This window comes from Nymphalis io, chromosome 20, assembly GCF_905147045.1.
Source record: "Nymphalis io chromosome 20, ilAglIoxx1.1, whole genome shotgun sequence".
In the NCBI taxonomy this organism is placed as follows: domain Eukaryota; kingdom Metazoa; phylum Arthropoda; class Insecta; order Lepidoptera; family Nymphalidae; genus Nymphalis; species Nymphalis io.
In genome coordinates this window covers 380,633-394,940 of record NC_065907.1, presented here as the reverse complement: position 1 = coordinate 394,940, position 14,308 = coordinate 380,633, and the positions used below count along the sequence as shown (strand labels likewise).

The 14,308-nt window shown below is 38.2% G+C and overlaps 1 protein-coding gene across 1 annotated transcript; it reads right to left on the bottom strand.

Moving 5' to 3' along the window:
* Positions 1–6,123: 6,123 nt before the first annotated feature.
* On the bottom strand, positions 6,124–14,202 carry LOC126776550 (septin-interacting protein 1). The gene is made up of 10 exons (XM_050499148.1): positions 13,996–14,202; positions 13,256–13,402; positions 12,859–13,061; positions 12,245–12,364; positions 11,643–11,812; positions 8,591–8,978; positions 8,290–8,507; positions 7,799–8,214; positions 7,522–7,685; positions 6,124–6,543 (listed from the first exon to the last, which is right to left on the bottom strand). The coding sequence occupies exons 1-10, from the start codon at positions 14,099–14,101 to the stop codon at positions 6,148–6,150; spliced, it is 2,328 nt and encodes a 775-aa protein (XP_050355105.1). The 5' UTR covers positions 14,102–14,202; the 3' UTR covers positions 6,124–6,147.
* Positions 14,203–14,308: the final 106 nt, after the last annotated feature.

The following is a 14,308-nucleotide window of genomic DNA, read 5'->3' as shown; positions in this document are numbered from 1 at the left end:
TAAAGAGATAACACGACATAGGTATGGAACCACGACTGTTTCGTAATCTATTGAGTGATATTTCTATTAGACGGTTTTTTTTAATTTACAACACGTTAATCTATTTAAAAATAATTTGCTTTATTACCAAGGAATTTTTATTTAGATAAAATTCATTTTTTACAGTTTGTTTTTTGGTTGCATAGTTTAAGAGATAACTTAAAATATCAAATACGCGAGACAATTCTATTAATGTTCGGCCAATCGATCATAAGTAAAAAAATTTATCGTCCAACGAAGGGGGCACGAGCCAGCTAGTTATGAAATAAAAAAATAAAAAAAAATAAATATCCAACTCGGCAGCGTTTTGTTATACTACCTTATAATTATATTGCATTCTAAGACCATATTGCCAACTTGACAAAGAAAAGACTTATAGTAATTAAAAAATGGTAACAAATACATATACAACAACAACTGGTTTACAACTGATTGAAACTATAAAGCATTTGCATTTTGCAACAATTTATTGTCACGTTGATGATTTTTTTATGTATTATAATCATTATCCTGATGTACGATAATTTTGATCCATTTGGCCCCGGTACGATAACTGCCTGGCTTTAGTTGTGGTCTACACAACATTGAGCAACTGCGATTCGCGATATTATACGGACAAGCAACACGAGGTGAGTTTGCTATTTTACAAAGCCTAGGAGAAAACGTTTGAAGCTTTCGAACATACGTTGGACGTAGAATGCCTGTGGACAAACATTGTCACTTGTTGTTACAGAGTTGGTACATATAATAACTTTATGACTTCTGTCAAAAATTGCGAAATTAACAAATGATAATTTCGTAGACAGAGAAACTAAAACTTAGTTACTTTACTACGGATAATTTAAATAACCTCAAGACATTGACACTCAGCATTCACTGGTCGAGCTCTTGACATTGAGTGTGCACTGCCAACTGTAGACCAAGACTATTCTTTTCAGCCTATAAATACGCTCATTCATTTGTCACCAGAGTTTAACGCTTAAATTATTACTAGTTCCCGGCCGAGGCTTCGCTTGCGTGTGAGAGGAGAGGCATTAGGCATCCTTTTCTTTTTCTGTACCCTTTACATGTATGCAAAATTTCATGATGATTGGGTGAATCGTTAAATTGTGAAAATGAAACAAATAAACTGATATTTAATATTAGTATGGATCTTAGTGCATACATGTCCAATTCCCTCTATTGATTTGACGGGAATGTCTGTGTATGTAATTTTAAATTTGTATCCAGTGAATGTATGCGTGTGTATGTAGATAATAATTTTGTAAAATATTAAGTACTTATTTACCTAAAACAAACAAGTATATGTTTGTTTTAATTACCAATTCCTTACGGCTACTTCGCTTGACATATGGGGAACTATACAAGGGCAGGGAAGATGTGAGAACTATTAGCTATTTCATTGATAAAACGTACACTAATCTTAATAATACATGCAATATTTTGCATTTGCTTAATCATTTGGGAAACGCTATATCAGCCCTCGAGATAAATAGAGCGACAGCAATTAATGATGGCTGGCAACATTATATGATAAACGTAATATATATTTTCGTAAAAATATTATATCTTGCAACAATGATTACAGGCTCTAGTTATGACATCTATTGATGAATTCCGGCGTCCTCTCGAAAAAGTGTCGCCGACCCAATCTGCTACCCTGGCTGCCACCGGATTAATCTGGACTCGTTACTGCCTTGTCATTCGTCCGATAAATTATTCTTTATCGCTATGTAATTTCGCCCTGGGATTGGCGAACAGTGTTCAATTCTTTAGGGCTTATAACTTTCAGCGTCGCATAAAGTCGCTCTAAGTCCAATAAATATTTTCAAATGCGGCGCTGGCTACTAGTTTAGCTATGCCATAAAAATCCAAAGCTAATAATCAAATATTATACTCTTACATGTTACAATTACACATTATTATTTGCACTATCCACGCTATTATACTCATAGTAATAACGATATTGCTATTAGAATATACGCAGTAATTTTTTATACAAAAGAATCCAATTTTATACAACATGCGTTCCAAACGCATCACGTAAATAATAATAGTATTAAGCATCTGTATTTCAATATCCAGTATATACTTTTTTTAAATAAGTACTAAAAATATAAAAGAAAGAGAAACAAAATCATCATAGAAATAAATGTATTAAATACCTACGTATTTTAATAGTATACGCAATAATTACAGTAAATATAGTACAAATATTAAATATACTAGTCTCAAATTAAATTGTACATTAAATACCCACCTTATAATAATACTAACAACCAACGTGCTTGCCATTTGAAGTCATATTATGTGCCAAATATTTACGTTAAATTACCATTATTATTAATTCTTACTGTAAATTGTTTTTTTTTTTGTAGAAATAATATTTTTATCATTTACAATGTTAAAAAGTTTAAAAAAACTCCACTGTTGATTTGATATTGTTATGTTTTTAATATATATATGTTATTGTTTATTTCTTTTTTCTAGTTTTGTGTTGTAATTTAAATCTAGTAACACTAGATTATATATATAGTATATAATTATCGAATATTTGACTCCACTATTTTGGAAAATCCATTGAACAGTTAATAATAAATAATTAAAAAATATTTGATTAATGATATAATATCGTAGGTATATTTTTTTATTGTTTGTGGTCGAAATTATACAACATTTTGAAAAGTAAATTTTTTAAAATATAATGTTTAATTTACCTACTAATATTGGTGTTTGGTTAGTGTTTATTCGATTGAATACAAAATGTTTTACGGAGTTAAATTTGTTTATCTTTATTTTACAACATAAACTTTAACATTTTTTTAACATGCAATTTGTGCTCTAATTGTTATAAGCAAATTCCTTATTTTTCGTTGTATTTCAAACCAATTATATAAGTTTCATTATTTTTGATTGTATAAACTTATTGTGTGAATAAGTTCATGCTCAAATTCAATGTACTTATTTTAATTCATTTCCGAAACAGTATCAATGGATTATAGGCAAGTTACTGCTGTGATTATAAATGTAAAAAAAAAACAAAATAATATTAATACTCCTTAAAAAATTGTGGATGTTGTAATTTTATACCTTAAATACATTTATTAATTCCTCTACGTGATTTAACAATCACTAATTTCATTTGTAATAATGCTTATATTTTAGCTATATTTTGAAACAGATTACTCTTAAAATATTTTTAATTATAGGTAATTTGCAGATATTTGTAACATACATTATAGAACGTAACCCTCTGCTAAGTTTTTAATAAAAATATATAAACGTTTGCCAATACATATTTGTTTTTTTTTTCCTCACGTGGGTGGTGTGGTAGCCTACTGGCTAGTAATTGTACAATTTTTTTGTGTAATTTCCCGGGATTACTTTTAACAGTATGACACCTTCAAATTTCCCCTCATATATTTTTCCTTACACCGTTTGCTGCATGCTATAGCTATCTTTACAAATACGCCGCTGGTCGACTGTTTTTTTTTTATTTTCTGTAGTCAATCTTCAGTGAAGTGCCTATGAGTGATCGATTTTGTAAAAATTTGTGGGACCACATATCTAATTACGGAGTGCCGTCATATGGCAGTTGGCTATGCTCCATTAAGAATAATCGCCATGATCTAATAATAGTACACCTTCAGGCTTCAATTAATGTTGGCGGTAGAATAATTGGTTAGTGGGTAACACCCACCCGGGTAGATCTAAATTAAGCTCTATTACTAATAAAAACAGTTAATTCATTTATGAAAAATATACTTAGAATACTATAAAGTTTTATGTAAATAAAATATGGAAATGTAATACATAAATTTACACAGACTTATCAACGTATGTCTTTTTTTATTCGTTCCGGCCAGTTATCTCTAGATAATACTTGATTTTTTTTTTGATACGTTAAATAATAATATTTAGATCTTATAATCTCTGGAAACCCCAAACATAATGCAGACTTAAATCAGTTAAGATTTCCCGTTTGATTTACGATAAGTGATAACGGTTACAAGATAAATATTTTATAGATTAGATATGACGAGTTGTGGTTGTGAGTTTACATTCGCAATGTATTATTATAAAACATACATACAATGTGACATATTATAGTTCACAAACACAGGTGCACACGCTATTCCCTCACTCTCATAATCCGATGAGACGGCAATCCGACACGACCGGGAAGAGTTCACACGCAGGACCAACGCCTTAACGTGCTTTCCGAGGCACGGGAGTGTGCTCAATTCCAATTTTCAGACTTGTTGCTGCTACTGAAAATTTTTGACAGGAAAACCTAATGATTTTTTATTAACCCGATCTGGGGCTTGAACCCAGGTCCTCAGGATTAGCTGCCTCATCTCTAGCGACAAGACCGCCAAGGGTTCAAAACTAATAAAAAGTCATCACTTTTACTACTTATTATTATTTATTATTACTCTACTTATTTTATTTCATATCCTTCACCCGAAGGTTGTCTGGAAGAGATCGCTCTTTTAGCGATAAGACCGCCTTAACAAAATAGTTTTCGTTTTTTTTTTGTGTTTGTGTTTAAAATGGTTCTGTAACTCTTTTGGTATACAATAAAGCATATTGTATTCTATTCTACCTACCAGCCTATCTACTCGAATCCGAACTCAAACGTATTTCGTCCGTATGCCGCACGAATCGTAGCTATATATGCGATGATAACGAGCAGCAAGCTAATTGGTTGGTAACTAAAACTATAAATTGATTTTTTTATGTTTATTTTGTTCGCAAACTGGATACAATTAGGTGGTTCCTACACGAAAACAATAAATAAGAATAAAATAATTAATTGTATCCTACTAGATGCAAAAATTAAAAAAAAAGAGCATTCAACGGTATTTGTTTGCGCTTCTCGCCGGACCTCAATCGAATGATAAATTTATTTGTGGATATTTCATTTTAAAAATAAGTACACATTAATATTTTACGAATGTTATTGAATAAACCTGTCATTGAATATTATTTATTGTGTCCATCAAAACGAATTTAATAGTTAATCAAAGGACAATGTAGTTGATGTTATAAATATAATAAATAATAATGTCCTCCAGACCGATTTCGGCCACGGCGACTAATCTCAAGAGAGATTAGCCAATTACGCAGGAGATATTATTAACTACGCAGGACCAACGGCTTTACGTGCATTCCGAGGCACGGCAGTGTACACACTTCCAACTTCCAGACTCCGGACTGCTACTGAGAATTTTCTGACAGAAAAACCCAATAACTTTTTATTGGCCCGATCTTGGAATTGAACCCAGGACCTCCGGGTCTGCGTCTTACATGAAACCACTAGACCAACGAGGCAGTCGTATAAATATATTTCCAAATAATAAAGTTCTAGTAATTTTGACAAACATCCTCTAGTGCTTGAACCCGATTTCGGACACAGTGGCATAAGCCAACCGTTACACGTTCATCCCGTCGATGAACTAGAAACAGTACATCGGCATCGGTTCAATTTTATTATATCACACGATTTAGTTTTAGTAAATTAACTTAGCAGCTAAAGCGTTATTGGGCTGTTCCGTAGTAAAATTTTCAGCAGCAGAAATTATTTATTTATTTTTACATATGATAATAAATAGAATTCTTTCTTATAATCAAAAAATCTGACAATTTTTGTCTTTTAAGTAATTTTTTTTTAAGAATTTTCTAATAATTGAATTGAAAAAGTGGAATTGTAGTATGTATATACTGATTTTTACTGGTGGTAAAGCTTTGTGCAAGCTCGTCTGGGTATGTACAACCCACTCATCAGATTTTCTACCGCAAAACAGCAGTACTTGGTATTGTTGGTTTCCTGTTTGAAGGGTGAGTGAGCCAGTGTAATTACAGGTACAAAGGACATAACATCTTAGTTTCAAGGTTGGTGGCGCATTGGTGATGTAAGCGATGGTTAACATTTCTTACAATGCCAATGTCTATGGTGACCACTTACCATTAGGTGGCCCATATACTCGTTCGCCTTCATATTCTATAAAAAAATGTATATATTTTTTTAAGGCTTTGTTAATTTTTGCAAATGTAACTTCAATTAAAAAATAAATGTAGTAATATGTCTTAATATATTTATTTAATTCAATCTTCTACTAAACTCAGCAGCCTGTCCAAGCCTATGGGAGCGAACGTCCTGCCCCCATCATTGGAATACATTATCACATTGCGTATAACATAACATTGTAACTTCCCGATCTTATACAGGGGCCGCCCCTCCCTTAATTTCCCTGCGATGGGGACGAATGTTATCCCCTTTTCTATACATCTAGATTCTAGAAGTTCGGAGAAGCTCTTCTGCTGTGCCACTGACGCCAATATGTCCATTTTGGAGGTATCCTTCGAGTCTGAAGGTGTGAATCGAGGCGGTGGGGGTGGTTCCATGGACTCGATGTCAGTGCTTCGGTTCATCATATCCAATGCTTTCCTGAATGCGTCACGTACCACAGGCTCTTTCAGAACCTCTTCTGGAAACATTTTCTGTAAACACGTTATCAATTGATACTACTGATGCATGTACATTACATACAGTAACAACCTGTTAATGTCCCACTGCTGGGCTAAGGCCTCCTTTCCCTATTGAGGAGAAGGTTTGGAGCTTATTCCACCACGCTGCTCCAATGCGGGTTGGTAGAATACACATGTGACATAATTTCAATGAAATAAGACACATGCAGGTTTCCTCACGATGTTTTCCTTCACCATCAAGTACGAGATGAATTATAAAAACAAATTAAGCACAAGAAAATTCAGTGGTGCTTGCCGGGTTTGAACCTACGATCATCGGGTAATATTTACGCGTTCTAACCACTAGGCCATCTCGGCTCTACATGTATACACTATATACACGAGATTGTCACTGGTCAGTATATTGTGAAATCTTCTTTGACAATAGTCAAAGAAGAGAGTTTTTAATATCTGGAATATATTTATGAGGATATTTTTTTATAAGACACAAACAATAAGGCAAAACAACAAATGAACAATCCGATGATAAGTGGTCACTGTCACCTACAATTACCGGTAAAATATAAAACTACTCCGTACATAGCCAAGTGCCATGTCGATTAAAATATTAATGGACGGGAATTAAAATACACCACAATGATCGATAAATGATGTATCATGTATCACTGGTGGTAGGCAAGGCTACTTTGAGCAAGCTCGTATGAGGAGGTACAACCCACTCATCAGATATTCTACCGCAAAACATCGAGTACTCGGTATTGTCGCGTTCCGGGTCGAAGGGTGAGCGAGCCAGTGTAATTACGGGCACAAGAGACATGACGTCTTAGTTCCCGAGGTCGGGGCGCATCGGCGATATAAGCGACGGTCGACATTTCTCACAATGCCAACGCCGGGGGCGTCGGGGCCCCCCCCATATGCTCGCTCACCTATTCAATAAAAAAATAAGCAGCTCTTTTTAAATTCGAGGGGGAGCAAGAGGAGGAAACTGACGCGGAAGGCGGAGTACGAGGCGAGCACGGTGGCGTGCGGCGGCGCCGAGTTGAGCCACGCGGCCAGCGCGCCCAGCCAGCGCGGCAGCAGCGCGCGCGCCGCCAGCGAGCCCAGCGCCGCCGCGCCCAGCAGCTCCAGCCACGGCACGCACCACAGCCACGCCGCTGCACGAATTAATCTCTTTTGTACACCTTCGCTTGAACGGCGAGCGGTCGTCTCTACGTTACCCGAGACTACGATCGACGAACGACGGTGACTCGTATCATTCGGTTCGCACCGTTCTCGCGTCCGACGAGCTCGACGGGCGCGGCGCGCAGGCAGTGCTCCAGCTTGGGCAGCACGTGGTGGTGCAGCAGCGGCACGAGCGCCGGCCCCCACGCCTCCCGCCACGCCGCCAGCAGCGGGCGCGCCGACGCGTCGGCCGGGTGCCACGCCGCCAGCGCCGCCGACAGCCGCGAGCGGATCAGCGGGTACACGGCCGCCGCCAGCGCCTCGCCCGCCAGCGCGTGCCACGGCAGCACCCAGCGGTGCACGGGCAGCGTGTCGCGGGTGGGGTCCCACGCGCGCACGGCGTCCAGCAGCCGCGGCGCCACGTGCCGCGCCGCGCACGCGCGCAGCACCCACGCCGGGCACGCCTCGCGCCACGCCTCCAGCGCCGCCACCATGGGCGCCGGCGAGCGCGGCTCCCACGACCTGCGGGGGAGGGGGCGGTCAGGGTCGCGCCGGCCGCGGGCCGGGCGGGGCCGGGCGGAGCGGGCCGACACTCACTCTGCGGCGGTGGCGATGTGCGGCACGAGGTGCTGCCACAGCAGCGTGTTGTAGGCCTCGTCGGTGAGCAGCGGCCGCCACCTCAGGAAGGTGGGCACGGGCTCGGCGGGGTTCTGAAGCGGGTCCCACTTGGCCATCATCGCGCTGAACAGCGGGCTGACGATGTTGCCGCCGATGGTCCCGAGACCGAACATGTCGTACTCGAGCGGGAACGTCCTCTGCCGGAGGACAGATGCGAGGATACACTCGGTTTAATTCTGACGAGCGATCACTCGAATGAAATTCACCGAACGTCGCAAACCTTCAAGTCCGAGAGCACGTCGTGGGCGGTCTCCAGCGAGGCGTCGGGCTCGTTGAGGCGCCGCACGCGCGCGAGGATGGCCTGCACCCTGTCGATGACGTCGTCCTCCCGGCGCAGCTCGGCGTCGGCGCCGTCCAGGTCGCGGCCCAGCGCCACGATCTCGTCGTCGGCCCGCTGCAGCTCGCGCGCGTTGCGGATGATGTCCTGCTCGCAGCAGTCCACCGCGAGCTGCAGGTTGTGCGCCAGCTCGGGCGCCCGGAAGCGCGTGCACAGGCGGCGCGGCTCGTGCTCGTAGCGCGGCGCGGCGGCGCGCAGCGCGTGGTAGCCGCTCAGCACCTTGCGCTCGCGACCCGTCAGGTCGATGACCGGCACGCGGGCCAGCTCGTCGCTGCGGACGGAGGGCCCTCTCACTGAACTTTCATACGTGGCAGAATTTCATACAACACGATGCGCGTTTAATAGCAATGTCCTTTTTCACCTCGGTGACGAGTTGAACAGTAGGACCCGTTGCAGGATTGGTTTAAATAATACCACGCTCTTCTACCCTCTATTGTTTTTTTCCTAGCTTCTTTTGTAGCTTTTCCTGGTGTACCTTAGGGATCAATTTTTGGACCTATGCTTTTTACCACATTTATCAAATATGCTGGACCGCAAAGAAAAAGGGTCGGTTAGAAAATCTTCAATATCTTCAAAGGTACTGAACCTAGATTTATAAAATAAAGACTAAATTAAAGAATATTTTAATGTGCTTAAATGACATAAAAAAAGAATTCGAGCTTTTTATTTGTAATAAATGTAAAATAAATAAAAATGCGTATTTTTTTCAGTATTTTCGTAAATGTAGCTTGGTTACAGATGTGCATTTTCACGGATTTTAATACTTTGTGTTGCCTCCGCGAGCTCTATGCGAGTCGCGAGGCTATTATGCGATTTGGCAAAGTGGCATACTTTAGGTTACTTCTAGATTTTTGAGGCGATGCTGCGAAATATTCTGCCATTCCACTATTAAAGCTTCATTCATTTCACTAATCGTTATTGGCAGCGGATTCCGCTGACGTACACTTCGTCCCAGTTCGTTCCATGCATGCTTAATGGGTTTTAAGTCGGGGTTGTATGCTTGCCACTCCATGTGTATGATACCGACATTTTGAAAATAGGCAAACACTATCTGCGCTGTACGCGGGCGGGCATTGTCTTGCATAAAAACGATATTCTCGCCCATGCCCACTAAAAATGGACCAACATAGTCATTCAGAATTTCAGTGACATATATTTCTGCAGTTAAACTTCAATTTTCTATATCCACTAACTCAGTGCGGCTTTCGGAAGAAATCCCAGCCCACGCGTGAGGCTCTACCTCCGCCGTATGATACTTTTTCTTCTACACAGGCTTGGTTATAGCGCTCTCCCGGTCTTCTGTACACTCTTTTCCTCCCGTCGTGCTTGTATAAACAGAATCTGAAAACATAACTTCATTGATTCAGACCATTCATTCAGAGTCTACTTCTCGTGTTCTCTACCATAACTCAGTCTTGAGTTTCTGTGGTGTCTTTCTAGTTTGGGGCCATTTGCAGCTATTAATGGCTTTAAATTTGCTTCAGCCAGACGCCGCCGTACTATATCCGTACTAGATTGTTTCCTCCAGCTCGTAAATGATTCTTTACTTCAACAGCCGTAAGAACGCGATTTATCAAGATTGTGGACACCATATAGCGATCCTCCAGCGCCGTCTTGCACCTTGTTTGGCCTGTTCCTGGTCTTTGAAGAATGAATCCAATTTCGTAGAAACGCTGGAGTACTCGCCGAACTGTAGAAAGAGTCACACCACACCAAACAGTTCTCGCTGTATTTCGCTGATTATGCCCATCTTCAAGCATTGTCAGGATTCTGGTACATTCTTCAGGGGTTAACGACATAATGACTTCAGAATAATAAAATTTATAAGGCAGCGACACGATATTTATAACTTTTTTATTGCAAAACAAACGCGAAACAATTGATTTGAATTTTTGGTACTAAATTAAAAAACGACCATTATTGTACAATTTCAGTTTATAACACAATTATCAAAAATAAATAAAAAAAAGGTTTTATATATTTTTATGTGGCATTAAATATTCTTTAATTTAATCTTTTTTTCATGAAGCTAATGAAGGTACTTTTGAAGATATTGAAGATTTTCTAACCGACCCTTTTTCTTTGCGGTCCAGAGTATCTTTCACCACTCAACCCACTTATGTATGCAGATGTTTAAATTAGTGCACAAAATCAATAGCGAGATAGACATCATACATCTTCAAACCTTAAAACATTCACTAAAAGGTGTGAAGTGTTTATGGATCCAGCTATATATATAGTCCAGCTAGATATATATATAGTCTTTGGCTTTTTTATTGAGAAATAGTAACGTCTTAGGAATTCCTTAACCACATTCAAATCTTCAACGCTTTTGTTAGAAGCAAACTAGAACACTGGTACATAGTCTGGAATCCTCAATACAAAACGTACAAATAATAAAAAGGGTGCCAAATGGTATTATTATAATTTTTTTGTAATAACTACATCGAGTGACCTCACTTAATGTCCAGCTTTCGTAGTGACATACCTTTCAGAATACCAAGAAATTACTGTAATCTATTTAAAATAAAAATAAAACACAAAACAAACTTAGGAAAACATGCGCCATTAAACAGATTACACGAACGACAATAATAGCTAATTAAATAAACATATTTAAACTTATATTTTCTTATGTTTTATTGTTCTAACTTAACTTTTTTCAATTTAAATCTAGTTTAGTATTGACTACAATTTCTTCTGTCTTTTCCTTAATGTTTGTATTACTTTATGTATTATAAATATTGTTGACTCTGTTGAAGGTTCTAAATAAATAAACAAACAATCACAAGTCATGCAAAATTGCTAGCTCAATTAATACCCATAATCCTCTGTTAAGATCCATATGTTCTATCCACCATCCATTTCTTTTCGCCTACATTATATAAAATTATAATTTATGAGAAGTTTTTATTATTTACAATATTATCAATACCTGCTAATAGTATGCATGGTCGGTTTACCCTCCTGTATGACATCTGCCGCGTCCCTGTAGAAGTAGCGACCCTTGTGAGACTTTTTCCAGTTACATGTCTTCTCCTTGCTGCCTTCTTCCTCTTTATCTTTCTCTTTCTGACGACGCTCCTCATCTTTTTTCGCTTTTTGCTGAAAGAGATATATAATATGTATTTTTTTTTTATAGAATAGGAAGGCGGACGAGTATATGGGCCACCTGATGGTAAGTGGTCACCAAAGCCCATAGACATTGGCATTGAAAGAAATGTTAACCATCGCTTACATCACCAATGCGCCACCAAGCTTGGGAACTAAGATGTTATGTCCCTTGTGCCTGTAATTACACTGCTCACTCAAACTTCAAACCGGAACAAAACAATAACAAGTACTGCTGTTTCACGGTATAATATCTGATGAGTGGGTGGTACCTAACCAGACGAGCTTGCACAAAGCTCTACCACCAGTAAAAATGATTAAAACTACCCAAACAAGTGAAAACAGCAAATTTTTGTACTATGAAAAAACACCCAGGTTATTAAGTATAATGCGTACAGATTAATTTTGAATATTAAACTTTCTTACAGCTGCTTTCTCAGGTCCATAAGCCCCGATTGCTCCTCTTCCTTTTCTAACAGTAGCCTCTACAGGTGCTGATATACCCTGTAGATCTTTACCCAAACCTCTTCCAGGTTGGTATCCCATCTGGAAATAAACAAATATAAATACTTTACTTGTATAGACAATTCCAACTCGAGAAGACGGGATCATGTAAATGGTTTCGTTGATAGTACATTTATCTGTGTGTGGACTGAATTGATTTCAATTACATTTTGTTGAGTAATATGCCAAACTCAAAAAATTACTAGATATTTTCAAGAATTTCTTGTCAAAGAATACACATAATACTGTTTATATTACTAAATATTTATATGTTATAAGTACAAACATGTACTTAATGAAAAATGGAATACTGTCGTTTTATATATGGGTGTCCTTAGTATACAACTAAACTTCAGACACTGAGATAATGAAGTCCTGATGTTCGTCATTACCATATATGGTCACTACCATAATAAAACCATGTTTAATTACATTATCCCAGTAATATATTTACCATAGGTTCTTAACTACTTTAAAGTTACATTACAATACAAACATGAGAACTACTTCTTATTATAAACATTTTTAAACATTACCTGTAACAAAAGCTTTGCACCAATCCCTTTGGTATGTTTTTCCCATGCTCCAACACTGCCTCCGAGGTTGACTCCCCTTAAACCTTGCCCTGCACGACGGATTCCTGCAGTTTCCCTTTCATCTGGATTTGCTGGTTCATCCTCATCTGAGCTATCTGCAAACTTGGGCCGTGATGTAGATGCTTCTGACTTTTCTAATAATTCTGTAAGCAAAATAATAAGATATTACTATAAGTTAATTGTTGTATTACTTAAATATTATATGCTACAGGGACTATGATGGCAACAGTTCAAACCCAGGCAAGCACCAATGAATTGTCATGTGTTTAATTTATGTTTATAATTAATTTTGTGCATGGTTGATGAAGATAAACATATTAATTTGCTTTTTTATTACCTTTTTTTTTCTCTTCCTTTTTCTTGCCCGCCTGTTGCACACCTCCTGCTACAAAGCCAATAGGAGCAGAGAAGTCTTTTGGCTTACGACTCTTCTGCCTAATGTTATCTTCATTATCTTCTTCATCACTGTCTTTTGCCCATATACCTATCAAAAAAGGGAAAATAATTTACATAATAAATTATTTTCATAAGAATTGTTGTGAAACATAGTATAAAATGATTTCATTAAATCATCTTACGTAAAACAGATATTTTTTCTTATAGAATAGAAAGGCGAATGAGCATATGGGCCACCTGATGGTAAGTGGTCACCAACGCCCATAGACATTGACATTGTAAGAAATGTTAACCATGGCTTACTTCACCAATGTGCCACCAACCTGGGGAACTAAGATGTTATGTCCCTTGTGCCTGTAATTACACTAGCTCAATCACCCTTTAAACCGGAACACAACAATACCAAGTACTGCTGTTTTGCGGTAGAATATCTGATGAGTGGGTGTTACCTACCCAGATGAGCTTGCACAAAACTCTACCACCAGTAGAAGATATAGTTTATAAGCACTTGTGCTTAAACGAAGGCCTATAAAGACTTCAGTATTAAATCTAACATTTATATAGTGTACTTGTTGTTGCTGTGTCAGAATAAGTAAGTGTCTATAGCATGTTTTCATTTAAGCTATATAAAAATATCTACCATTTCCCGAACGGAGATTTATTGAATAACAAGTTACGAACCATATATCTGATGTTCTTTTTTAGCTTTTCGGTTTCTATTAGGATTAAATTCGTTATCTAAATCATAGTCAGTAATTTCAAAGCGTATAACCTCGTCGTCAGACATTTTTAACTAATAAGTATTAGGATATTGTCTACAAAATGTATCTATAAATAAAAAAAAGGAATCTAATTATTTATAATTTTAAAATGCACAACAGCTCCACTAACAAAACACCTCATAATGTTATGAAATTTAACTTGTCAAATGACATTATGACAAATGTCAAGATTAGGGTTGTACCAAAATTCGAGTTTAAAAGTTGGATTTGTG